The sequence below is a fragment of the Aedes albopictus genome, chromosome 2, assembly GCF_035046485.1.
Source record: "Aedes albopictus strain Foshan chromosome 2, AalbF5, whole genome shotgun sequence".
In the NCBI taxonomy this organism is placed as follows: Eukaryota; Metazoa; Arthropoda; class Insecta; order Diptera; family Culicidae; genus Aedes; species Aedes albopictus.
In genome coordinates this window covers 283,147,418-283,173,037 of record NC_085137.1, presented here as the reverse complement: position 1 = coordinate 283,173,037, position 25,620 = coordinate 283,147,418, and the positions used below count along the sequence as shown (strand labels likewise).

Sequence of the window (25,620 nt, the reverse complement as noted above, 5' to 3'; positions counted from 1 at the left end):
CATCCAGTACCTACACGTACGTTTGTATCGGCAAACAGCAACCAGAACATCTGCAATTGGCGTTTGGGTCGAGTTTCACCATCATTCGAACAAACTAAACTCTTTCCAGAACTCCCAGTAGCGAAACCGATCTCACGTTATTCAACCCAAGAGGCATAACAAAGCTAATATTGTTGATGGTTGTGCAAGTGTAAGACATCAGTTTCTTGCCCTACCGCAGCAGGCCGTTGCCACTTCGTAGCAAGCCATGCTCCAGTTCGACTTAACGGCGTTTTCTCGAGAACAAAGTCGATGACGACGCTACGGCACCACTCCGAAGTGAAAAAGGGTTGAACACCTACTACTTACTCGGTGCGACCACGAAAATAAAACACTCTGGAGGAAATCCTCTTGCAACAGCTCGACAAGTGTTTACGTTGTTAAATAGGAAAACTTTTCATCGAATCGTGTCCTGAACGCCTACGATTGTTACCTTCTGAGGAGTTCTGCCTCTACTCCGCCTGGTATCATATGATTAATTTGTTTGAGGATAGTGGGACCATTGGCGTAAATAGGGGGTGGCCAGGGGGGGCCTGGCCCCCTCCAGAATAATCCATTTCGGAAAAAAATCACGCAATTCAGGCGAAAAGTATCTTTTCAGTATAAAAAATCTATATCGACATGGCCTTGGCCCCCCCTAGAGCTATGACCTAGTTACGCCAATGAGTGGGACGGAAAGTTTTCCTTCGTTTAATTATGTCTTGCTACCGTGTAAAATTTATTCAGACACATTTATTCTCTCACTCTAAGTAGTAAATTTGGGGAGCATGCCAAATTCTGCCGTTGGCGTCTTTGGTGGCAGCCAAATTAAAAAGTTGTGCATCATGTAATCAGGTTCGGCTGTTCTCACAGATATACATAGAATAGTTGTCAACACTTGTGTAAGACTAACCATACTGCCGAGTAATAATGTTATTTAATTACGCTACATCGTCACATTCATCACTTGTTCAAACGGTCAGCAGCGCCATGATGAAGGTGTCTTAGTAGGCCTGTTGTTGGCCACGTTCCGCTGCCCATGCCAGTGGCTGCTCAACCGAACATGACTTTGAGTGGTAAAACCCTTTTGCCATTTTAGATCTCTCGGCCAGAAACAGGCAGGTAACAATCATAATGCAATTATACGGGCAATGGCGAACAAGCTCGCTAGGCTAATTGAATTAAAGTGGATTTAAAGCTTCCTAATGCTTGCTTTCTCCTTTCGATGCAAATGTGCAACCACGGCTGGCTGTACCGGGTGTGTGATACCGGTAAACCCAGAAGCGGCTGGCTCGAGTGCAAAGTGCACCTCTGGCAAAAATGCATTAAATAACAACACTACGACTGAACATAACAACAACAGCTCAGGAAAAACAAAATCCAAAGTAGCTGCACACGTATGCAAGAGACTCTCTACAGCACACACTGACTGCACAGAGGTGAACTGCCTGCCTACTTGGATTGGGAATGATGGACGGTTCAACTGTAGAGCAGACAGTAGACTGAGGGTGTAGAATGTTTTACATTATTGTATTCAGTCAGTCGTGTATTAGAGATTTGATGATGAGCCATTTGTACCATATCGAGTAAAAGCCGGTTTAATTATTTTCAGAACTTCATCTCAGTGAGTTTGTCGTGGAGAAGAATTAAAAACAACGAATTTTTGTGTGTTACTTTTTCCCTTGGACTATGCTAGATAAACGGTGGTAATAATCAGGATCACAGTACCAATAGGTAATGATGTGTTGTTAAACAGCAAGAGTCTCTCAAGAACATACAATATTACAAATCGACGTCACGAAGAGTAATGTTCCTCCGCCTACGAAAAAAAGTTTTTGAGATATGCCTGCAAATCCCTATGTATTTTTAAACTTTGAAGTAGTTTAAAAATTTGATATGAAACTTCGAAAAATCCATACAAAACTTCAATGAAAATTTTCTGACTGAAACAACAACATTTGCGTGGTCTACACTCCATTTGAAATCTCCAGAATATTCTTCGATGCAGAAAACTAAGTAATTAGAAATTCTGATAATTTAAAACATGATTTTTTTTCCTTGAAGAAGTAATTAACTGTTAGAAGACAATGTTTAATAAAATAAAATGTATGGAAGAACTGTTAAGGAGAATCTCATCAATAATGCGACATAATTTGTTTCGTTTGTAAATTCTTGTTTCCTAATTTATATGTCAATGTTGTCCACGTGGACATTTGACGAACCCCCACCTCCCTCTCCGTGGACAAGCGTGGACTTTTCGCTAACCCCCTCCCCCCTCCAAGCTGTCCACGTGGTATATGGACGGCCCCCTACTCGAAACGAAAATTTTGAGCAATATTTACCTTGTTCCTTTTCTATTATCATAGTTATGATAAATAAAAGACAAACCCCTAATGAATCCACCTAGCGGTGATAGCGCCATTCTCGTGCCTTCAAAAACCCGAATTACTTTCAAACGTTTAACAAATTATATTGTTTATCTGGCTTTTGATCTTATACCGACTTTTCGAACCCTCTAAGCAGAATACCCTCTTTGAATGAGTGTAATCAGTTTCGTACCTTTTAATTCCGCCCTATGTTGCTTATCCTTTGACAGATACGCGTATTTCGATTACCAATTGTAATCTTCCTCAGTGTCAGTTATCAGTGGATAACTGACACTGAGGAAGATTACGAGTGGTAGTCGAAATACGCGTATCTGTCAAAGGATAAGCAACATAGGGCGGAATTAAAAGGTACGAAACTGGCTTTTGATGTTTGAGCCTTAAACTCTCTAAAAATAACGCAATCTTGAATTAAGGATTTAAGCCGCCATCTTGGAAATTCTAGTCGTTATTTTTGGACTCCAGACTTCTTCTCTTTCCAGATATACCCATATTGAATGTTTTTATAGCCTTAAACTCCATTAAACAGCCACCATCTGGGATGTTAGACTGCGGATATTCTGGATATTCTGATCGCCATTTTTGGACTCTGGGCATCTTCCCCATACCAAATATAGCTATATTGCATGTTGGTTCATTGCCGACCGCCTTGATAATTTAAGGAACTTTTTTGCGCTATGGCAGTCTTCGGGTTTCTTTAAAAACAACCAGTTAGGTTAAAAGTCGACGTTTCGAATGTTTATTCATTCATCTTCAAGGCAAACTACGAATTTCACATTTAGTCACTGATTAACATATAACATACAAATTATACAGATTCCTTACGCAAAACAGTTATTTCTATGTCAACTGGTTTTGAAACATTTCGAAACCATATTGCATGGTTTTAGAGTGCGAAATTCAATTAAACAGCCGCCATCTTGAATTTTGAGCCGCCATCATGGAGAGCGCTATTTTGTATATTCTGGTCACAAATGTTGAACTCCGGACATCCTCCCCATACCAAATATACCCATATTACATGGTTTTAGAGCCTAAGACTTTATTAAACAGCCGCCGTCTTGAATTTGCAGTCAGCATCTTGGATTTTAGATCGCCTTTTTGTCTGTTCTGGTCGCCTTTTATTGATTCCAGATTTCTTCTCCATACCGAATATACCCATATTGCATGGTTTTAGAACCTGAATACCATTAAAGAGCCGCCATATTGAATTTGGTGCCGCCATCTTGGATTTTTGGGCCGCCATCTTAGATATTCTGGTCGCCGTTTTTGGACTCCAGACCAGTCTTGTAAACATTCGACACTTTTCACTACCTTCATTTCGTTGCCGCAGTCGTGTGACAGCTTGCTTTGTTACACTCGTGCGCTACCACCAGGATGCGATGACGTCACGTTTTCGATTCCCGCATCTTGTACCAATGTTTGGGGAACTCAAATGCATTGTCAATGAGGGAACCCAATTGATGTTGGCTGCAAACAATCCTATTGGGTGGGAATAGGGATGTCATATACGTGTGCACTACCGTTACCTCTTACACACAACACGAACGGTAGAACGAAGATCAATAAACATAACAAAGGGTCAAATCAATTTCGTCTGACACGATGACATTTTGTATAATTCTAGCTTTTCGCATAGATTTCCAGTCAATTTCGATTGTGAATGTTAATATTAGTTTATTCTTGCATGTTGCACTGAATACGACACACATATGGCCAACCGGGTCTCATTATCGAAGAAGACAGGAATAGCAAAAGCCGAACCGTCTCCCGAAGACGCTGTCGTGGTAAAGTGCATTCGTTTGACATTTTTGTTTCGTACGGTAGTTTGATTGCTTGATATGCGAATGTCGGAGACAAATCTCTAACAAGACTGCTCCAGACATCTTCTACATATCAAATACACCCATATTGCATATTTTTAGAGCCTAAACACCATTAAACAGCCACCATCTTGAACTTGGAGCCGTCATCTTGGATTTTAGACCGACATTTTGGATATTCTGGTCGCCATGTTTGGATTCCAGACAACTTCCCCATACCAAATATGCCCCATATTGCATGGTCTTAGAGCCTAAAATTGTATTAAATAACCACCATCTTTAATTTGGAGCCACCATCTTGAATATTAGTCTGCCATCTTGAATTTTGGGCCATCATCTTTGAAGTTCTGGTCACCAGTGATAATTTCCGCACAAAATTTGTCAATCAAATGGCCATAACCGATTCGGACCATTTTTACCAGCAAAGGGTCTGTCCATAAACTACGTAGACTCTTAGGGGGGACGGGGGGGGGTCTGGCAAAAGTCTACGCTCCATACAAATTTCGGATATTTTGTATGAACAAAAGTCTACGGAGGGGGAGGGGGGGTTCTGAGATTGCCCAAAATCAGTCTACGTAGTTTATGGACAGCGCCAAACAATGCGGTAAAAATTCGGTTCGATTCGAGCTATAATCCAAAAAATCCACCAATGGTAAGTGCCTTAAAAGTGAATCACCGTCTTTGAACACAGACATACTTACATACACACACATACATTTGTCGAACTGAGTTGATTGGTATATGTGATTTGACCCTCCGAGCCTTCTATCGGCCTTGTTGGAAGCAATAGCAACTGCTTATTCGAATTTGAAGTGACATATTGCCATAAAAAATCAGTTTTCAAAACAATATTGCAAATATTATGATTAGTTTGATGTCTAAACTGCAGAAAAGTAGTCGTTAAACTGGTACATAGTACAATTTTTCGATCTTGTCGAAATCATCCAGGAAATCTAGTATTGAAGAAATTCTCGTTAGATATTAATGAAATCTATTTTTTAATATCAATTATTGTTTTTGTAATTTTGAAACAATTCATAAGCGAAAATAGTAATTAGCAACCACGTAGGTTTTCCAGCTCACAACTCTGATAGGTAGGCAATCAACAGATAAAGAGTAGTTCTTCCAAATGAAGAGACGAGTGTATTGTTAGAAAGATTAAGAGTACTGGAGAGTCAAAATTGAGTCATTTCTATTGAAATTTCAGTTTTTTGTGCTCCGTCTGTGCTCCGTCCCAAAAGTATTTTTTTGTGTAATGAAGAAAACATATAAGATCGTAAATAAAGAGCACATTTCTGCTAGTTACCATTGAATTCTAGAACATTAGATGTCTTCGATACCCTTAACGAGTTCGTGGGATGTAATCAGGCCGGCTTTATTAACGGCCGGTCGACAACGGACCAGAACTTCACCTTACGGCAAATCCTCCAGAAATGCCGTGAATACCAGGTCTCAACGCGCCAAATGTTCATGAACTGCAAGGCGGCATACGACAGTATCGACCGCACCGCACAGAGCAGAGGAAAATCATGGATAAAAACGGCTTTTCTGGGAAGTTCACTAGACTGATTAAAGCATCGATGGACGGTGTGCAAAACTGCTATAAAGTTTGGGGTGAACTTTCCAGTTCATTTGAATCTCGTCGGGGACCACGTCAATGTGACGGACTCTTAAGCTTACTTTTCAACATCGCTTTGGAAGGTGTAATGCGACAAGCCGGACTCAACAGCCTGGGTACGATTTTCACAAAATCCGGTCAATTTGTGTGCTTTGCGAACGACAAGGACATCATCGCCAGAACATTTGGAACGGTGGCAGAACTGTACACCCGCCTGAAACGCGAAGCAGCAAAGATTGGACTGTTGGCGTCCAGAACAAAATACATGCTGGCATGCGGGTCCGTCTAGGCAGTAATGTGACGATAGACGAGAATACCTTCAAGGCTGACAACAATTTTAGCCGTGAAATATGAAGGAGCATCATCAGTGGAAGTCGTGCCTACTACGGGCTCCAGAAGAAGCTGCGGTCTAAAAAGGTTCACCCACGCACCAAGCGCACCATGTACAAAACGCTAATAAGACCGGTGGTCCTCTACGGACACGGAACACGCACCAAGCACTCAGAGTTTTCGAGCGACGCGTGCTAAGGACGATCTTCTGCGGTGTGCAGGAGAATGGTGTGTGGCGAAGAAGGATGAACCACGAGCTCGCTGCACTTTACAGCGGACCCAGCATCCAGAAGGTGGCCAAAGCCCAGAAGGATACGGTGGACAGGGCGTGTTGCAAGAATGCCGTGCAAAAGCCCTGCAAAGTTGGCGTTCGCGGGTGTACCAGGTGGAGTTTGACTTGGCGAGCATAGAGTGTGACCTAGGATGGAGAGCGGCATCCACAAACCGAGTAATGTGGCCTACTATTGCTGATTATGTCTTGTTTTAAATGTGATGTTGAGAAAATAAATGTATGTATGTACCCTTAAGACACGTCCATGAACTGTGTAGGCTCTTCGGAGGAGAGGGGTTCTGAGCCAAACTCCACGGTTCATTCAAATTTTCTAAATTTTGTGTGAGCAAATGTCTACGAGGAGAATCTGAGATGATTAACAATGTGTCTAGGTAGTTAATGAGCCACCCCTAAATACGGCGATCCAGAAAAATCTCTATTTGCATGTTCCCATGTGTATTGAGTTCCACCGAGAAACGTTATGAATTGATGAACCGTGTGTTCGACATATCCAAATTTGAATAGAATATTACATTCAACCGATCGGTAAGAAAACGTGTTGAAGATCGAAAAGCGACAGCTTCTTGAGGCATTTTTAGGGCATGACACATGCTAATCGACTACAACCATTCTATCAATACGTGCCTCGAACATTGAGCGTTCGAGAAAAAAAACCAACAAAATCAAACGAATCAAGAAAAAGTGAGCAAGAAAGATATTGCTCTGTGTACACAGCCATCCATCCGAAGCACAGACAGCAGGGCAAACGGATCGTATCGAGTGTAGTGAACTTTTGTGTTTTCGAACAAAAGTGTACAACTTTATTATCCGCATAGGCACTCGAATATGAATTTAATTATTATGATTGTTATTGTTCGGGAGGCCGGTTTCTCAACGCGTTGAGTGGGCACTCTCTTGAGAGTAATATCTCTATGGACCGAACATGAGGAGCAGTATGTGGATATGGATACACTTTTTTCTTGTACTGTTTCGCTTTTCAAAATTTATGTAAATTGTTGCTCCAACATCTACATCATCAACAGCGGCAGCAGCAACAGTACCAAAAGCCAAAGTTGTTAGCTCAACCACTTGGTGGAACAAGCCAGAGCAGAGTACAACAACACACCGTATCATCATCATCGTCGTCGCCAGCCTCATCAACATCATTACCATAGAAGCAAGCGTTGAGGTGGTTTTTGGTTTTGGTAGCGATTTTAACGATCCTGTTTTGCTACAGAAACCCCTCCTCGCCCATATGGTAACCAACAATATAGGCTTTCGACCGCCTGTATTGTGGATGTGTACGTGTACTTGAGCGTTATAGCTCAATTTCAGAGATAGCAGCATGCTTGGAACCACCCAACAACGCCGTGTACAGTGCGTAAAGTAACATTTATTCAATTTGTTAGCGTAAACTAGTTTTGACGGGACACTTCCCAGAGGCAGCAGTGATCACAGTGCGACGTGTTACTTGGTTTCAAAGAGCGAGCAATTTCGGCGACTCGACCCCGATTGGCAGCGCAAACTACACAAACCGCCTCCTGCCCAGCTAATTTTATCACGTACGCCGTGTGCTTCTGATGGAAGCCATGTTGAAACTCGTCAAATGGCACCATGTCATTAGAATATGGTTACTTACTAAATCTGTTGGTTTAATTGAGTCGTAAATGGGAACTGTTGACGTGTGTTTGTGCATATTGTAAACTGCGTGTCGAAGTGGGAATGAATATGTGCCTTTTGAACTATTGATACTTTTTAGTTTGATGCCATCTACCAAATAAAATTCTTATAGTTTAACAAAACTTGTTATTTTAATCTATTAAAAAACTAATTCTGATGTATAAGCTTTATATAAAACCATCCGCGAACACTAGAGTTGTATTGTAGATTCTAGGTCAAAATTGAGGACCAAAGAGAACGTATCAACGTTTTCAATAAATTTTCTTATTTGGGATGCTCTCAACGTGTGGTTTCGCAGGGGTGGGCAGCTTGGCTGCTGCTGCTGCATTCCATACAACAAAAACTATTTACCGCCGTGTTAAATCGTACACAAAAGTGAGAAAATAAGACAGAAAATTATAGGTATTTACCGAAAGGTTAAACCCTAGAAGAATGGAAATAAAAGAAGTTGGTACGAGAGAAGGGCAGCAACAATAACAGCCACAGTGATCGAACTGCGCGCTCTACTAGGAGGATCATCAATCTTTTCCGTAAACGGCTAAACCTTTTTTTCGGTGTTGCTGTTGCTCTTTTTGTCATCCGGCGAGAGAATCGAACAACTGAATCTTTAATGAATGAATTCCAAATGAATGAGATACATAAACACCAGGCCCGCCAGGCTCGTCCGTCAGGCAGGAAAAGGGGAATCGACCGAAAAGGTGGAAAAACAAACAAAAAAGGCGAGCGTACGGGAAAATAAAACATAAATCATCGGAGGATGGAAGGAAGCGAACGAGAGGTAATGCAGGAAAAAAAAAGGATCCCAACCATAAAGAGGAGAAGGAACCAAACAGATAGGTTAATGAAAAGCGTCTCAATTCAATTGTTCGAAATTGAATTTTAATGTTTTCATTACATTTTAATTACCACATCTTCAGGGAAGTTGTCAAAGCGAAGATGACCGTTGGGATCAGTGAACCGAGGGGCGGAGTGTGGACTAAGCAGAGGTGTGGCAAGAGGATGAGCTCAAAACATCTGCCCAACTGCGGGAGGGTCACTCGACAAAGGGACGGCGGCCGGTCGTTAATTAGTGTAAGTATGTATGGCAAATCAATAAGGGTAAGCTGATTCCTTTTGGCTGTCTAAATTGGAACCGGAAGCCTTCCTCAGATCCGTTTGAGATAATCTGTGTCGCTAAGCTTATAAAATATGTACATCCGATTCCTTTTTTTTGGCTATAGCTCAATCACTTTTGAACCATTTGACTTGAATTTTTGTACACGCATAATACTCCTAATAGTAATGTGTATATAATAGTTATTTATGTAACGAGTACTCTCATAGACTCTCTCTCTCTCCTCTGAAATGCTACTTCATTTATGGATGGTCCCTTATTTCTGAACACAATAAAAAAAAAACTGTCATAAGTCGTTTATGCAATTAAAAGATAATACACCCGTTTTCAACCAGAGGTTGCACAGACTGAACAATCACTAACATTAGACAACAAGCAACACACGAAACACCCAAGCCCACAATTATATCATGTCTTTGACTAAGGTTTCACAGAATCTACAATAATTATTTTCGGCAATTCATTAACAAATTTGGTTTCGGAAAGTTCTATTGTCGATGTCGAAGTATATAATGCAGTTTCGGTCAAGATTTGGTAATACTTTTTTTTTCATAACTTCAGGTCACGTTCAACTGACTCTTGAACCAGCAATTGTATATTATGTTTCCTTGCCCTTAATAATACTATATTGTAACAGAATCCCGTAACTTTGAAAATACACTATTAAACTGGAGTAATGCTAGGTGAGACCTGCCCACTATTTTTTTTTCTGTTCGGATGAGCCACTGCGACCAGTATTTAGATCTTTTGTGGCTATACCCGTATCCTTAGTATTTAGTGCATGTCGTACTACTCCATTGTCATTGAGAGGCAATGAAGCATCGATTTCTGTACAGATCTTGTTTTGTTTCCTCAGAGGTTCGAGAAATCGAATGTGATGAAAAAGTACCGTTTTCACAGGGAAATAAATCCCAGCGAAAGTGCGCCCTTAATCACACATAATCGATTCTATTTGTGAGAAAAACAAAACGGTAGAACTGATATTTGTCCATGCATCGGAACTCTGGCTTCATCCGTGTCTTGCTCCTAGTTTAGTCCCAGGACAACATTGAAAAACCCGGGGCTTTAGGCTAGTTGCAAAACGCTGTCAAATTAGAGAATGTGTTCGGTAATAAGAATTCACGTGAGTCCATTGTATCACCAGTATTTATCAGTCCTTAGTAGGTTATTACGCAATTAGATACGCAAAGCATGTTTGTTTTCCTTACATCAAGTGTAGTCTCTGCGAGGACAAACCGAGTCTTTAACTATCCGTAAGGCAGAATAAATGCAATTTTAGAAACTGTCACTAGTAACAAGGGCTTTGTACCATGAATCCTTATTACCAAAACGCATTACCCTAGCTTAACAAACTGGATGTCACCAGGGTTCAGTGTGGTAGATCTTGCTCCGTAACGCAACCCAAAAGGGAGACCTACCCACGTTACGGGCTCCGTTAAAGATCGAGCATGTTTTAAACCCCCTCAACCATTCATCCCTCAGCACGGGTCGCCTGACACCTTGGATTGGGGTTCCCTGTTTGGTGGACTTTTACCCCCGGAACAGGGGGTCCGTAGTGCTATTCTAAGCCGGCAACTACACGGGCATGCCCACTATTTACACCTTGTCTTTAAAAATGCTTAAGGTAGCGATTTTCTGAAAGACCTTGACGAAAAAGTAAGGAAAATGCATTTGGTTACTCATATTGATGAACCCCTCGTTAGGTAGGGCCAAAAAAAAAAATGAGGATTCCTCGATTTTGGTCAAATTGTGGCTCATTTAAACCATAGGAAAAAAAAAAAAACGTATAAATATATATATATATAAATGTATAAATATCTCAGCTTTCAATTGTTGCACCACGGAAAATAGTGTATAAATTTTGATTGCTTGCATCAAAATGGCTGATATTTCAATCAGCAACAGTTAATTATGTGTAAATGATGCCATCAAAATATCATCAGAATCGGTTTAGTATTGATGGAGATATCTCCGACGCGAGAAATTTAGATTTTGGGAATCTTGTACAAACAAAGAATAAAAATAACAAATATTTTACATATATGGAACGCTTGAATCAGAGTTACCGAATGAATTGTTTTCTGTAGGAGTCGTATGTATGTAGAAACACAGACAAACAGACATAACACTCTTATAATTTCCACCGTACATCGATTTCACGGTTTATTTGAAAAAAAAAAAACATAATTGGCCGACCGCCCATTCGTGGCGCTCGCATCGTTTTGTTCGAGTTTGACATTTGCCCACTACCGCCACCTAGTTGATGGTTGGCCAAACTCAGTCCTTTTGGCATTGGGTGAACATGTTTCCGTGACTATGATTTGAATCGAAAAATGTTCTAAGTGTTACGTCAAAATAGCTCAAAATAGGTTAGATAATATGTTATTATATTAGGTTAACACTGTCAAATTTTATTGAGAATCGCAGCAGTATTGGCAGTTTACGAGTTAAAATAGTGCAAACGGACTTCCCAAGCAACACACATGTTATATTAAAGTTACGACAACGCAAGTTTTGGTTGTATGGAAGTTAATTTTACGTAATTCTAACATTGTGTTAAAATAACGTCAAATAAACTTCTATACAACAAAAACTTGCGCTGTCGTAACTAATATATAACATGTGTGTTGCTTGGGTTTAAAATTGTTTTTTTATTCTTCAACCACCTCACCTAATTTGCAGCTCTTTTGTCCACTACGACACTGCGTGAGCGATTCCAGTTGCCATGAGCACGAGGATGTTGATGTACGGCTCTTGTTCCTTTTCCAGTCCGAGAATAGGGGTCCATTATGAGTTGCCGTTTCGCCGATATCCAATAATCCGGGTCCATTTGAGCTATGAGCTTAGAAGAGGGTTAAGCGCCAGCCGCTCTCGGGGGGAAATGTAACTGTCGAAGTCCGGGGCTGGGATCGAACCCATGACCATCCATTTGTGAAGTGAACGTGTAGCCACTACGCCACGGGCCCCGGTACTGTAAAATTGTTAAGCAGTGCTTAATAGTCAAATTTTTCAGACGTTTTGACATCCTTACAGTAAAGTTATAGCCTAAACCATTTTTAGAATGATTGTACAAGATTCCAAAAGTATAATATTCTCGCGTCGGAGATATCTCCGTCAATAATCAACCGATTCCGATGAAATTTGTATGGCATCATCTACAAATAATATACTGTTTCTGGTTAAAAAAAAAGGCAGTCGTTTTGATGCATGCAATCAAAAGCTATGCACTGTTTTCCGTGGTGCAATTTGATTTGGGACACCCATGTGCACATGTTATTTTCGAATAATAGAGGAATAACTTTGACAAGTGTAAGACAGGTTATGTCCACCATAAGTGGATTAAATTAGTTTTTTTTTTTTAATTTTTACTAGTATTTAAAGTATATTTTGCGTCCAAATATCTGTTTTAAATGTCAGCTCGCATAAACTCGATCAGCTGTTCAAATTATTCTATCAGTAGGCTTCCTCAAATGCAGTGAAACATAAAATAGGTTTGAATATCTTAGTTAAGGGCTACACGTTAACAATATTACGAAACGTAAAAAAAAACAAGAATTTTCTAACATCCACCACCATGCATGAGTGGATAAAGTAATTCTCACACCAACAGAACAAGGATAACCCGATCCGTCGCTAAAAATGTAGCTTGATTTGCACTTACACACACACTGTAAACATCGATCGGCATCCAAACATGTTTTCACATATTTATGCACGCACCAAAGGGTGTCTACGCAAATTTCCCTTTCTGCTGCCTACCCACCTCATCCCACCTCTCCACCCATGTTCCTGTGACGACTGAGCTTGAGCAGGCACCAAAACACGCACTCACTCACTTACTCACGCACGGCGATAGCAGCGGCGTCGATGTCCTCGCTGTAAAACCCTGGCGTCTTGCTCTATCCTCCCTGCAGTCAGCCAGTTGTTCGTGTGCGAGCCCGCTCCATATGGAAGGATATAATTTTTCGCCGGAAAAGCTGACGTCAGGAAAATTGAAAACATTTGAAAATTTCACACTGCGAGCGGAAACGCTACACACGCGCGTCGAGCATACATACTACACTCACTCACGGACTCACGGGCGGGCGCCGAGAATCGAGAACCGAAAGGGAGAAAGTCGGCGACTTTTTATGGTTGAGGTTGTCGAGTCTCGGTCGGTCGGTCGGCCTTATGTTATAAGTGAATCCTGATGCCTGGTGGGCTTGGGTCGCGAGGGAGCGCAAAATCTCTATTGAAAAGTGGCGTTCTTCGGAGCGGGAAAGTGCCCCCCAGAGGGTGGATGAGTGCGAAATAGTATCGATTTTTCGCCAAGTTCTTTAAAGAGGCGAGGAACGATGGAGTCGGGGTTGTACTTGGCGTCGATGACGAAGCGGCGGTGGCGCCTCGGGGGTGAAATAAAAATCTGTTAAGGGACTGGTTGAATCTTTTCTTGACTGAATGTCTTTTTCTTCACTTTTGCTGTGGGCTGTTGCAATGAAAGAAAAGTTTTTTTCTTTATCATTTGGCACACCGATGCGACGGTCGTCGTCGGTCGGAAAGGAAATGAAGAATTGATTTTTGTTCCGTTCTGTCCAAGGGGTTTGCCACGAATTTTTCATGTGCCTTGTCGGGTGATGAAATTTTCCGTTCTGATACGTGACTTGAATGAGTGGTTTGGAGTCGTGGGGTAGTTGCAACGCATGTATGCGCTAACGATGGTGACTACAACCAGGGCGGGTTTCTCCTGGGGATTCTGATACTATTGAGAAACGTGTAGAACTTTTTTCTTTTCTGGGGAAGACATTGCAAACAAATAAGAAAATGCGATCTTGGTTTGTGGTTGCTTGGGAATTGGTTTTTGTTGGCGACATTGTTTGCGTGACTTCTTGGACAGATTGTGACAAGCCTGTTAAGATGTAAGAGATTCTATTATGTGTATTGCATAGCGTTTTACATATTGCTTTCAAGACACCAGTGTGCTTACGTGCCAAAAAATATTGCATGATATGCAGTCCAATGAATGCTTCCATCACAACAACGGATTACTTGTATTTCACAGTCCGAACTAGAACATAGCATGGTTTATAACTTGGTGCTCTATGATTACCTTTATAGGTTTTAACTGAGTAGTTTTTTTTAACCCTTCAGCGTGCGCGCTGTTGCAAAAAAAACAACACCACCAAAAAACCTCGCTTTTCGTACACAGCGCGAGCGCGGTGCAGTTTCGGTTGCTTGATGGCGCGTGTCCTGGAAGGTTAAATATGTTTAACATGTCACAGAAACTCTATGTCTAGGAAGTTAAAGTAGTTTTCATTATTGTTCACCGAATATTATAAGGACGCGCACCTGTTTGATCCTAAAACTGCATCGCGCTCGAGCTGTATACGACAAGCGAGGTGTTTTGGTACACTGAGAATACTGTAACTCCGAAAATCATACGAATCAACTATGATTTTTTGCCACAAAAATTTCTTGCGAAAATCATAGTTACAAACTATGATTTTGGATTCAAAGCGCCAACTATTATTGTCATACTGTTACTGTATAAATTTCATAACACTCACGTACAGTGCTGAAAATTTCATTTCGTCATATCTAAATTCAACCACCTACAGCTCATTTTAGAAGCTGAATCTGAGAAAATGGTATATGAAAAAGTTGGGCGGCTAGACTAGTTCTGCAAGAAAGTCACGGAAAAATCGCAATTTTTCGAATATTCAAGGTAAATGTCACGGACTTTCTTTGAAAAATGCCAAATGATATTCATCGTGAATATCATTTGCATTTTTCAAAGGTAGGCCGTGACATTTACCTTAAATATTCAAAAAATAGTAGTTTTTCCGTGACTTTCTAGCAGAACTGGTCTAGCCGCACAAGTTTTCCATATACCATATTCACAGGTTCAGCTTCTAAAATGATCTGTAGGTGATTGAATTCAGATATGACGAAATGAATTTTTCAGCACTGCTCACGTATGAAAATCATACCGATAACTAAAACTATGTCTTATGACAATCATACATATTTTTATGAAATATTTTGCACAAATTTAAAAAAATCCCAACCTCGAATCGAACCAGCTAACCGTCAAGGTTAGCGAGTGCGTGCTTTACTCATACGCCCATCGACGCTTCGGAAGTTGAAGTGGTTAGAAGCCAATAAAAGTATTTGTTGTTTTTTTAGCAATGGTTTTTCATAACATATCTTATGATTATCATACGATGCTTCTTATGAGATTTTTCATACGATAAGTCTTAAGGATTTCGCTTTTCAATGTATGAAAAGCATACGAGAACTATGAAATGATGGAAAAAATAAAAATAACTGGTTCATAAGATGTAAACTATGAAAAACATACGAATAGTATTCTCAGTGTAGTATTGTACTTTTGCGTGCTGAAGGGTTAAAAGTGTTTTCTCCGATTCTTTGTACCCATAGCGCGAACTTTGTATTCTGCAACACATTTTATATTTCCTGTATCTTCAACAATGGGAAGAAAGGAATCGTAATCAACAATAATTCCATATTCTACTGAGTCAAATATAAAAAGCACTAAACAGTATATTTTCCTGGAAAAACCTAACACGATTGAGAATTAGATCCCTCGTCATTGAGAAAAAGAGAGCTTTATACACCATCAACTGTTAAAGTGAGCGCGCTTGTTATGTATAATAGTCAGTACGCTCATATTTGGAGCTGAGAGTGCCCAAAGCGATCCAGTTTCGTCAGCGACCTTTACTTTACATTACTTCTTATAAATCCGGATTATTTATAGAATTCTTGAACTATTATTTCAGATACTGAAATTTTTATTATTAATGTTGACTATAGAGATTTACATTATTTGTCAGCTTTTTGTTATCTACTTTTAATATTAAATACCCTAAAATGATGAACTTATTGTACCGTGCCAAAGTCATCTCATATCGTGTTAGATCATTATTCACAGTGCCTCTAGTTATCCATTGAAATTATATTGAAGATGAAAAATAAATTCAAAAAGTTACTTTCAATACTGTTACTGAATTTATAAAACTTTAATGATTCAACATCTGTGCAACATCCAGAAAATTTCTGCTTGGTTTCATAGTTAACATTCCAATGAACCAATGCAATGAAAAATGCAAATTTGTAGACGTTTTGTGCTTAAGTAAGAAAGTTGGCCTCTCTAAAGCAAAAAAAATGGAAGTTACACAAAGTGGTAAAAAACAGTGAAATACGAAAAAAATATAATTACTTCTTTCAATAATCAACAATATTTAAAAAAATGCATAGATTCTCCCTTAAATATTTGGGGAAACTTATTTTCATTTGAATTCACTGGATTGGTTGAGAACACTCATTACATGAAATTTTAAAATGTTTGTTCCAAAATTTTGAATAACTTTGTCCAAATAACCATTAGCACTTTATGTATTTCGTATTTTTGGTCTTGCAGCTTTTGCATTTGTAGAACAGCATATATTGCGGCGCTCATAATAAATCCACATTGGGCGGCGGCGATATGCCCGCGAGAAGATTCCCGCGATACAGACGCAATGTCAAAATCGAAGAGATACTGTCACCCACCCAGCAGCATCGCAGCAGCCTTCAGGCCGTTCATATCAAAACAAAAGTTAACACAATGGCATCTCAGGTGGCCAGAAATCGTATTTAATAATAAATATTTATCGCGACATTGATTCAATATACGCATACGCATCACGTCGTCGGCTTTCTGTTTAATAATCGGGATGTTATTTAGTGATGCTGCAGGGGGATGCAGCTGCATCTTTTCCATTTCTACATTGCGTCTGTATCGCGTGCATCTCCTCGCGGCTACATCGCCGCAGCCTCATGTGGATTTGATATAAGCGCCGCATGCAGATTTTCTGACCATCAGGTCGCTCATAGTGGTGCGGTCATATTTTTGCAACTTGATGGAAAAGAAGAAGACAAACGCGTTTCGCGGATTTATCTTGCAAGGCACAATATTGGGACAAGGCTGTTTTCGATCACCTGGCAATTATTTGACTCATTTATCCATACACGCTAAAACTGTTCAGCACTAAAATGTGTAAGACCTACTCATAAATGCATAATTTCCATACCACTCATAAAAATGTGTAAAAGTTACACATTCACAAAATCTGCTCGTACACTATTCCAGATGCGAAATGGCTATATTTTTTGGTTCGTCAAGGTCACTAGTAAACCTAGCTAGATTACAATACAAAAAAAAAATGCAACTTAAACGATTTTGTGGACGCAGGAGCAGATTTTATGAATGTGTAACTCTTACACATTTTATGAGTGGCATGGAAATTATGCATTTATGAGTAGGTCTTACATATTTTAGTGCTGAGCGGTTCTACTGTGTAACTCAGTTCAGAAATATTGAAATAAGATGTTCGGCAAACTTGTAGATAACTCATTTTCCTACAATTATCCCTAAGGACGCCATATCCTTACTCTCATATATGGGTCGTGAGAGCGCTAGTACCACCTACTCATACTAAACGATCGAAAAATCCGATCGTTTAGTATAAGTAGGTAGTACTAACACTTTTACGCCGTAAATATAAGAGTAAGAATATGGCGTCCTTGGTGATAATTGCAGGAAAAACAATAATCTACAAGCTTGTCGAAAATCACCTTTTAATATTAGGCTTCTGAACTGAGTTATAGACAAATGAGTCAAATGATTGCCAGATGATCGAAAATGTATTGGGATAATGAATACAATGAAGGGAGATTTTTTTTCATATTTCTTGTAAAGTAAAGAGTAAAGCCCATCTGCGAGCTAATGAAAATTTGGAATTTGAAGTAGGGCGTTGGTTCTCTTATTAAGCATGTGGCTCCTATTTTCATCCTACGAAAAACAAAGGATTGAAGCACGGTTGGTTTTGTTCCTTATTTTTGTAATTTTTGTTAGAAGTGAGCACAAAAAATGAAAACAAAAAGAACGGAATCAGTCGGTGTCGATTTCGAATAGGATGAATTTATGAGCATGAGATAACTGATGGCATCCATACCCAAAATAATTAGAGAACGCGATTATCTTGCACAATGTTTTTGCAGTTGATATGATATGATATAATGTGGAACAAATTTCTGATACAATACAGTTTTGTAACAGAAATTGGTAAAAATAATCAAAAGGTTTTAGGTATTTCATCTATTGCATGGAGTGTAATGATAGTGTTTAAAACAGTCTACTTTCATTATTTGTTTTGCAATACATATTCCTTACCTTACTTTTAAAGTGATTGTACGAAACAAAAAAAAAACCTAATTTTTCTATTTTTTTAGTTATCACTCGAAGATGGTTTGTTGGATTAAAATGAGGTTTTCAAATATGTTTGAGGATGTTTGAAGAAATTAAAAACAAATACAGGGGGTGGCCAAAATGTTTGGAATAGGCAACTTTTTTTCTCTCACAGAAAAGTTCGACATGCTGTAACTTTTTATAGAGTGCATCAAAAATTCTCAAATTTTGACTGTTTGTCAACCTATTTTATGAGCAACATTGGTACAAATTTGACCTTCTCGTAAAACGCTATTTTTTAGACAACTAGGTTTTGATCTGACATATCTCGGAAACCAGCGAACCGAATTTATTGAAATTTTGAACGTTTATTAACAATACTTAAATACTTCACAAATTATTAAAACATAGGTACTTTTTGAACGTCGAAAAAAGTTATCATGGATTGACACTATTTGGATTTTTCTCGAAAAATTGTAATTTTTTTACATTAATGCCATAAAATTTAAGTTTTGTTGTTCAAAGATTTTCTACTTCTGTTCTCGAGATGTCTCTCATAAGATATATTAGAGCCTATTTGGATTGAAGGAAAAACACATAAGGTATTTTTGTGTCGTATTGTAAATTTCACTTATTTTCCTATACATGGGTAAAAATGTCAAACCGGTATAACTTAATTCGTCGTGAGAAAATATTGCATTTTATAACATCATATCATGTATCAATATATTGTTGATAAACGTCAAAAATTTCATTCAATTCGGTTCATCAGTTTCCGAGACATGACAGTTCAAAAATATGTTGCCAAAAAATTGTGTTTTACTAGAATGGTTCTAACTTTGTGAAAGATTAACCGATCGAGCTGAAACTTGTACCAATGATGCACATATAATAGGTTGACAAACAGTCAAAATTTGAGAATTTTTGATGCACTCTATTAAAAGTTACAGCATGTTGAAATTTCCGTGAGAAAAAAAAATTGCCTATCCCAAACACTTTGGCCACCCCCTGTACATTGAGAGTAATATTCACACATTCATGATCTATTCAAGATGGCATATGATTTCAGATGTTCAAAAACCTCACCCTTTTTAGTTTTTGATCGATTTTCAAAACGAACAAAAGGAAACAATTTCTGAGGATTCTGATACCAGAAATGATTTCTTCGCACAGCTTCCAATGAAAAAAAAAAACTATGCTTACTTTTTAGCCACACCCAACCATGCTTAAGTGACAGCGAAATAAAAATAAAAAAAAGGGGAAACAATTTGACTTTATTTAATGTTACTCTAGACGGTCTGAAAATTTGGAAAATTTACATATCTGAAAAATAATGGAACATTTTTCGATAAAAACGGTATAACAATAAAAAATGGATAACAATTTACACAGTTTCATGTATTTTTCCTTATTTAGTTTGGTTTGATGGGGGTCAAACATTACTTATGAACTTAAGTATGGTTAAATGTGGACAAAAATGATTATTGGAACTTAAACGTAAAATCTATTTTCCATTCAAAAATTTCAAAAAATGTTTCATTATGCTCACTGGAAAATTGCCGAACTCCAAAAAAAAATTGCATCATTTGTGCATCCATTGCCAAAGATAATATTCCAGTCACCAAAGGACTTCTTCATGCAAAGTAGCAACAGTTATTGACCAATGGATGTGGAAGTATACATTTTTCTCATCACCAACGACGGTAAATCTTCACTTTAAAAACATACCGACGTAAATCCCAGGCTTTCAGACGCAGCCGAAAAGGTTTTGCATAAACTTTAGTGTGATAAACACGCATTTTAAGTTATTGCACGGTATGTACTGGTAATCAAGAGTTTTTGAATAAGAAACAATAGGGAAAATCGACGCCAATATAATTTCATGTTACACTTAAAACTTAAAAAGAAATGCCAAAACTCGAAAAGGATGTAAATGCAATTCAGTATCATAATTTCTATTTTTTACTACTCATTTATGTATTATGATCAGTGCTGAAAATTTCATTTCGTCATATCTAAATTCAATCACCTACAGCTCATTTTAGAAGCTGAACCTGAGAATATGATTTATGAAAAACTTGTGCGGCTAGACCAGTTCTGCAAGAAAGTCACAGAAAAACCGCTTTTTTTTTGAATATTTAAGGTAAATGTCACGGCCTACCTTTGAAAAATGCCAAATGATATTCACGGTGAATATCATTTGGCATTTTTCAAAGGTATGCCGTGACATTTACCTTAAATATTCGAAAAATAGTGGGTTTTCCGTGACTTTCTTGCAGAACTGGTCTAGCCACACAAGTTCTTCATATACCATATTCTCAGGTTCAGCTTCTAAAATGAGCTGTAGGTGGTTGAATTTAGATATGAAGAAATGAAATTTTCAACACTGATTATGATGACCTACTTTTCCGTACCGATTCATTATGCTGCAACTAAAATGAGTTGCATAACAAAAAAAGATGCATAATGTTCATAATACAACCCAAATGACTTGCATTATTTAAAAAAATATCGCATAAAATGTTGTATGCAACTCGTTGCAAAATTTGATTTTCAGCACTCTTCGTATTTATCCATGTACGACTCGTGCTGAAATACAACTTGATACATAAATAACTTCAAAGCTGTCATTGATTGCTTTGAGTTTCAAGACATAAATGTGTAGGTTTACTATAAAATTGTTCAGTTACATGTCACTAAGTGCAATAGTTTATGATTGGATGCGAGACGCTCGTGATTTGGTACTTTCTTCACACATTTACATAAAATCCGCAATTTTGTTATAATTTTTAGAAGTGCATTGAAAATGAACACTATTCATTACGTTTACTCAAATCTCAAAAGAGATTAAAGGGGCTGTCCATAAACCACGTGGTAATTTTTTTGGGAATTCTCAACACCCCCCCCCCCCCCCCCCGGGTGGTCATTAGTCCATACAAAATTTTTTATTCGTCCATACAAAATGCTGGAGGTTCGGCCTCCCCCTCCCCCCTCATGACCACGTGGTTTATGGACAGCCCCTAAAAGGCAAATGGGACTGTTATGCGACTGAAGGTAGTGTATGGTTTAGAAAATTTCTGCTTTGAAAACGCTGAAATCGTGATTTATTGTGGGATTTTAGCCTTAAAACGATTAAATTCAGATTATGGTATGGAACGTGGCCCAAAACTAAGAAGATATGCCCTTTTCAACATTTTAGACTACACATATAACACAATAACAGCTTTCGACTACAAACCTAAGAAATATTTGTTTCATAACATTCAAGGGTGTATGACATTTAGCATGAAGATGTTTCGCATGAGGACTTACACGAAGGTCGTTTGGTATAATAAATGTTTTGGTATAAAAAACGTCATTTGCAACATTTGGTTCTACAACTTTTTTTTTTCAAAAATCCACTCAAAACAATTTTGGTCTGGTGTCGATTGAAAGCAAACCAAATCTAACATGAGCAGGATTTAACTAGATTACAACCAAATTCTAACCTGGTTGTATGTTTCATCTTGCCATAACAACACATCTATTCACCTAATGTACCATAAACTTATCAAATCACTTCAAAGCTTGTGGAACCTATCACGCAACATTTACAGGAATTTGTTTTCATCATTGGAATAGTCGCAGATTTTGTGTTTCAAAATTATTAGAAATTCTGACCAACAAGGCAAATTGTTATAATTTGCAGTATTCTGATTTCAGCAATCACCCCATAGTCTAATTTTGGTAGTATTTTTATTCGATCGTTATTACTGTCGAGCTGAGAAAATTGATAACTAAACCGTGATTAGTGCAGTTGTACTTGTAAAGCACGCACAACTTAAAAAATATCAAGCGCCCCCCTAACTGATTGTTTTTGCACTTGCCATTGATACGGTCAATAACAAACCGCACGCTAATTAATCCATCATTTAATCGTCATAATCTATGCTAGACAATAGCGACGACAGCGCAAAAATAGCTTTCTGCGAATAATTATTACACTTGTATGGTATCGATAAGCTGCTTGTTATGACACGATTAAGCTCAGTATACGGTAAGGTGTTGCAGAACACACCAAAAACAGATAAAGGAACACATGTCTTCTTGGGAAACATTGTTTCACACTCCCATTGTCACGGTAATGGCCCCCGGTATAACATTGTCTCATGAGAGATGATTTTGGCTTCTCACACATCAGCAGACAGCATGGTCACTATTGAGGCTATCTCTCTGATTGCATCATTCCGGTACCGAACACCAGGCGACAGCAGTTCTATCAAACTACCTTTGAACGTTGTATCACATGTTTTTCCGGCGCTGTCGGTTGAGCCGATGAACTATGATGTATAGCAAGCGCGATTGTTCTATGGCCGCACCTCAACTACGGCAAATAACGTTGATAAAACGATATGATGGATCACTTCAAAATGGGACCAACGTGTTATCGCATACCAGCAGGCCCATTTGCACCCTTTGAGACAGTGCGACGACTTCAAACCGGACTCACCTGGGTGGTGGGCGATCCTCGGAAAGGAAAATGTGACATGGTTTTCTCTCCGCCTGGAATGCTGGACCGCCGTTCAGTACTCGTCACTGTCTCGATCATTCACTCTGCAGTGCTTCTTCTTTCCGATGGTAGCGGAAACAGGCTCTCAACTTGATTTTTCAGTATACAACACAGCACTTCGGAAATTATGATACAAATCTTCTGGTCGTTTGTAAGTTTTCACAATTTTAACATTAGTTGCCTTGATTGCTTCTGTGTTTCACTTTGAACTGCTTGCACAGCACTCTCTTCGTCACTTAGCTGAGCTCAATCGGTTGAGGCACAGACACGTTTGCCCAATGTCGTGTAACTTGTCACTCATGATTTCTAGTTACCAATCACTCACACCTCATTTTCTTTCAAGTTGCGCAATTAATAATCCATCATTTTTGTTCATAGCGAATTGGCCTGCAACGGAACTGGTGCATTGTTAGTATCACCTCGCCACCGTGAACACTCGACAACTGTTACGAGCAAATCACGCAAAACCGGCGCGAACAACCTGAACACGCTGATCGAAATCACAATCAAAAATCACGCACGTCGAACGCAGTCTGGCAGCATTAGCTCTCGATACGGTCCTGTACGGATGCGCCGAAACACCGATCCGAGATACGGTAGCCGTAACTTTACTGCCAATAGCTTGTAATGTCACCTGGTTGATAATTGCCACTACACAAAACCCCGACGAAACCGAATGAAACGACGGCTGCCTACTCTTGCTCGCTGCTACTGCCTGCTGCACTCGTTCTCGCGCACGACATACATAACAACACAACAAAACACTCTACAATCAGTATTACAACTGTCGCTACACAAAGGCTCGAGACCCGTTCCGAGCTCACAAACCGGCTGCCCGTCAAAAAGAGGAGGTAATGGTTGACACCTCCTCCTATTTTTCTCGTTTTACCAAATACTTTATTCCACTTCTTTTCCGCGCGCTCTCTCTCACTCATTCGTGCTCATCGCCCAACACTCCATTCAATTTCATCCATCCGATGAGCAAACACAACCACATCGGCATGGGCAACCATTCATAAGAAAGCTGAAATAAAAGTCAAGATCCCCAATTACCAACCCATTGAGCGAAGCGAGAGAAAAAATTGATGCACTTCTCGCACCCTTCCGCCGGGCCTAATGAGTAAGTGCACACAATCGTACTTCCGTACGACGATTGCATGCACACGAGTGCAGTCGCGGTGTGCGCGGTTTTTCTCTCGCAGCTGAGTTTTACGCGCTGAATCTTATTTTTTTTGTGGCAAAACGGTGGCGCACACACTACCGCACACTGGTCGTCTTCAAAACAGACAGAGCGAACCATTGAAAAACATCGCATGAGAAAAAATCATCGATCGGCGGTTGTGAGAGAAGAGCGCAAGTTTAGGTTAGCTCTTGCTGTGAATGTGAGGTCAGAGCTGTGAGGTGAAATTTATGCATTGCTTGCCATTGTTGCTCACTGTTTCGTTCCTGCTGGGCTTGGATGAGCCCGATGTATGTAGATGTAGTAGATGGGTGGGTAGGGTGGTTTGGCTGGCTGATGTTTGGTAGCGAATTTTTCTTGTTGGATTTTCCATACAGACATATTCATAGCATATTAGTGTTTGTGAGCAAGTTGACTTTTTCTGCCAGTGATCATGAAGTAAGTTTTTTGTAAACAGTTTATTTTCGCGACTGGATAAGTGTCAGTGTTGCTAGTAAGACGGTGGATTTGAAAACTTCGAAACGCCTTTATATGTTTGTTCCACAAAAACCATCAACTTTCGTAATAATGCCGATGTTGTACATACTTATAATGTAGGTAAAATCACTGTACTATCTGTACCATTGCACTTATAGAACTTGCAGTGCACTAGCATTGCAGTGAAAGCGTTTACACCATGCGAACGTTTGCTGTAGTTGCAGCTCATGCCGTTTTTCGAATCTTACTCTCGACATTCTCTTGAAATGTGGGTTCTAAAATTAATTATTAAATTTTGTCATTGATTTTATTTTAAATTTCGTCATTATATTGATCAAGATAACAAAAAGTTGTGGATATTTGTTTGGTCATGCGGAAAGTCTTCCCATATTGATTATAGATTAGCGATCGGGAATTCAATGGATCCCTTCAAGGAAGATGTGTTATATGTGTTCGTTGAATCGAAGTGGCTTCATAGTCGTGCGGTTAGTGTCACCAAGCATTTAGCCGCATCGTGCTAAAAAGTGCGAGTTCTATTCCCGTCGCAAATGTCAGGAGAAGTTATCGGATGTGCCTTTTGGCGATGAATGCTAGTCCTTTCTCTAGTGTCGTCCATCCTTCAAAGCAAAGCTCACTAGAAGCATTAAAAGTGGTTCCAATCTATTGTTACGCTGAGGTCGCATATTGCATGGGCACATTCTAACGGTATCGTACCGATGTAGTACTGATGTCGTACACGTTTAACAGAAACGATTCTGCATTTTTTCCGTGGCTGCTACGCATACCATTGTCGTCACATCAGTGCAGCAACACAATGATTGTCTTCTTGTAAGGTGATACAATACAAAATGAATAAGATAATCCGATAGAATTTGAAGTAATCCGCAAATGATAACTTCAGCGAAGAGAGTCTCGGACATAGGTCGTTCGCAAAGATGATGAAAATCAGA

General features: G+C 39.2%; 1 protein-coding gene across 1 annotated transcript in view; it reads right to left on the bottom strand.

The window, feature by feature from the left end:
- The window catches only part of LOC109417311 (homeobox protein araucan), a 125,883-nt gene extending 101,629 nt beyond the window's left edge, over positions 1-24,254 (bottom strand). Inside the window, exon 1 of the mRNA XM_019691410.3 lies at positions 22,954-24,254. Coding sequence (XP_019546955.3) covers positions 22,954-23,052 — 99 coding nt within the window. The 5' untranslated portion in view covers positions 23,053-24,254. The remainder of the gene's footprint in view (positions 1-22,953) is intronic.
- Positions 24,255-25,620: the final 1,366 nt, after the last annotated feature.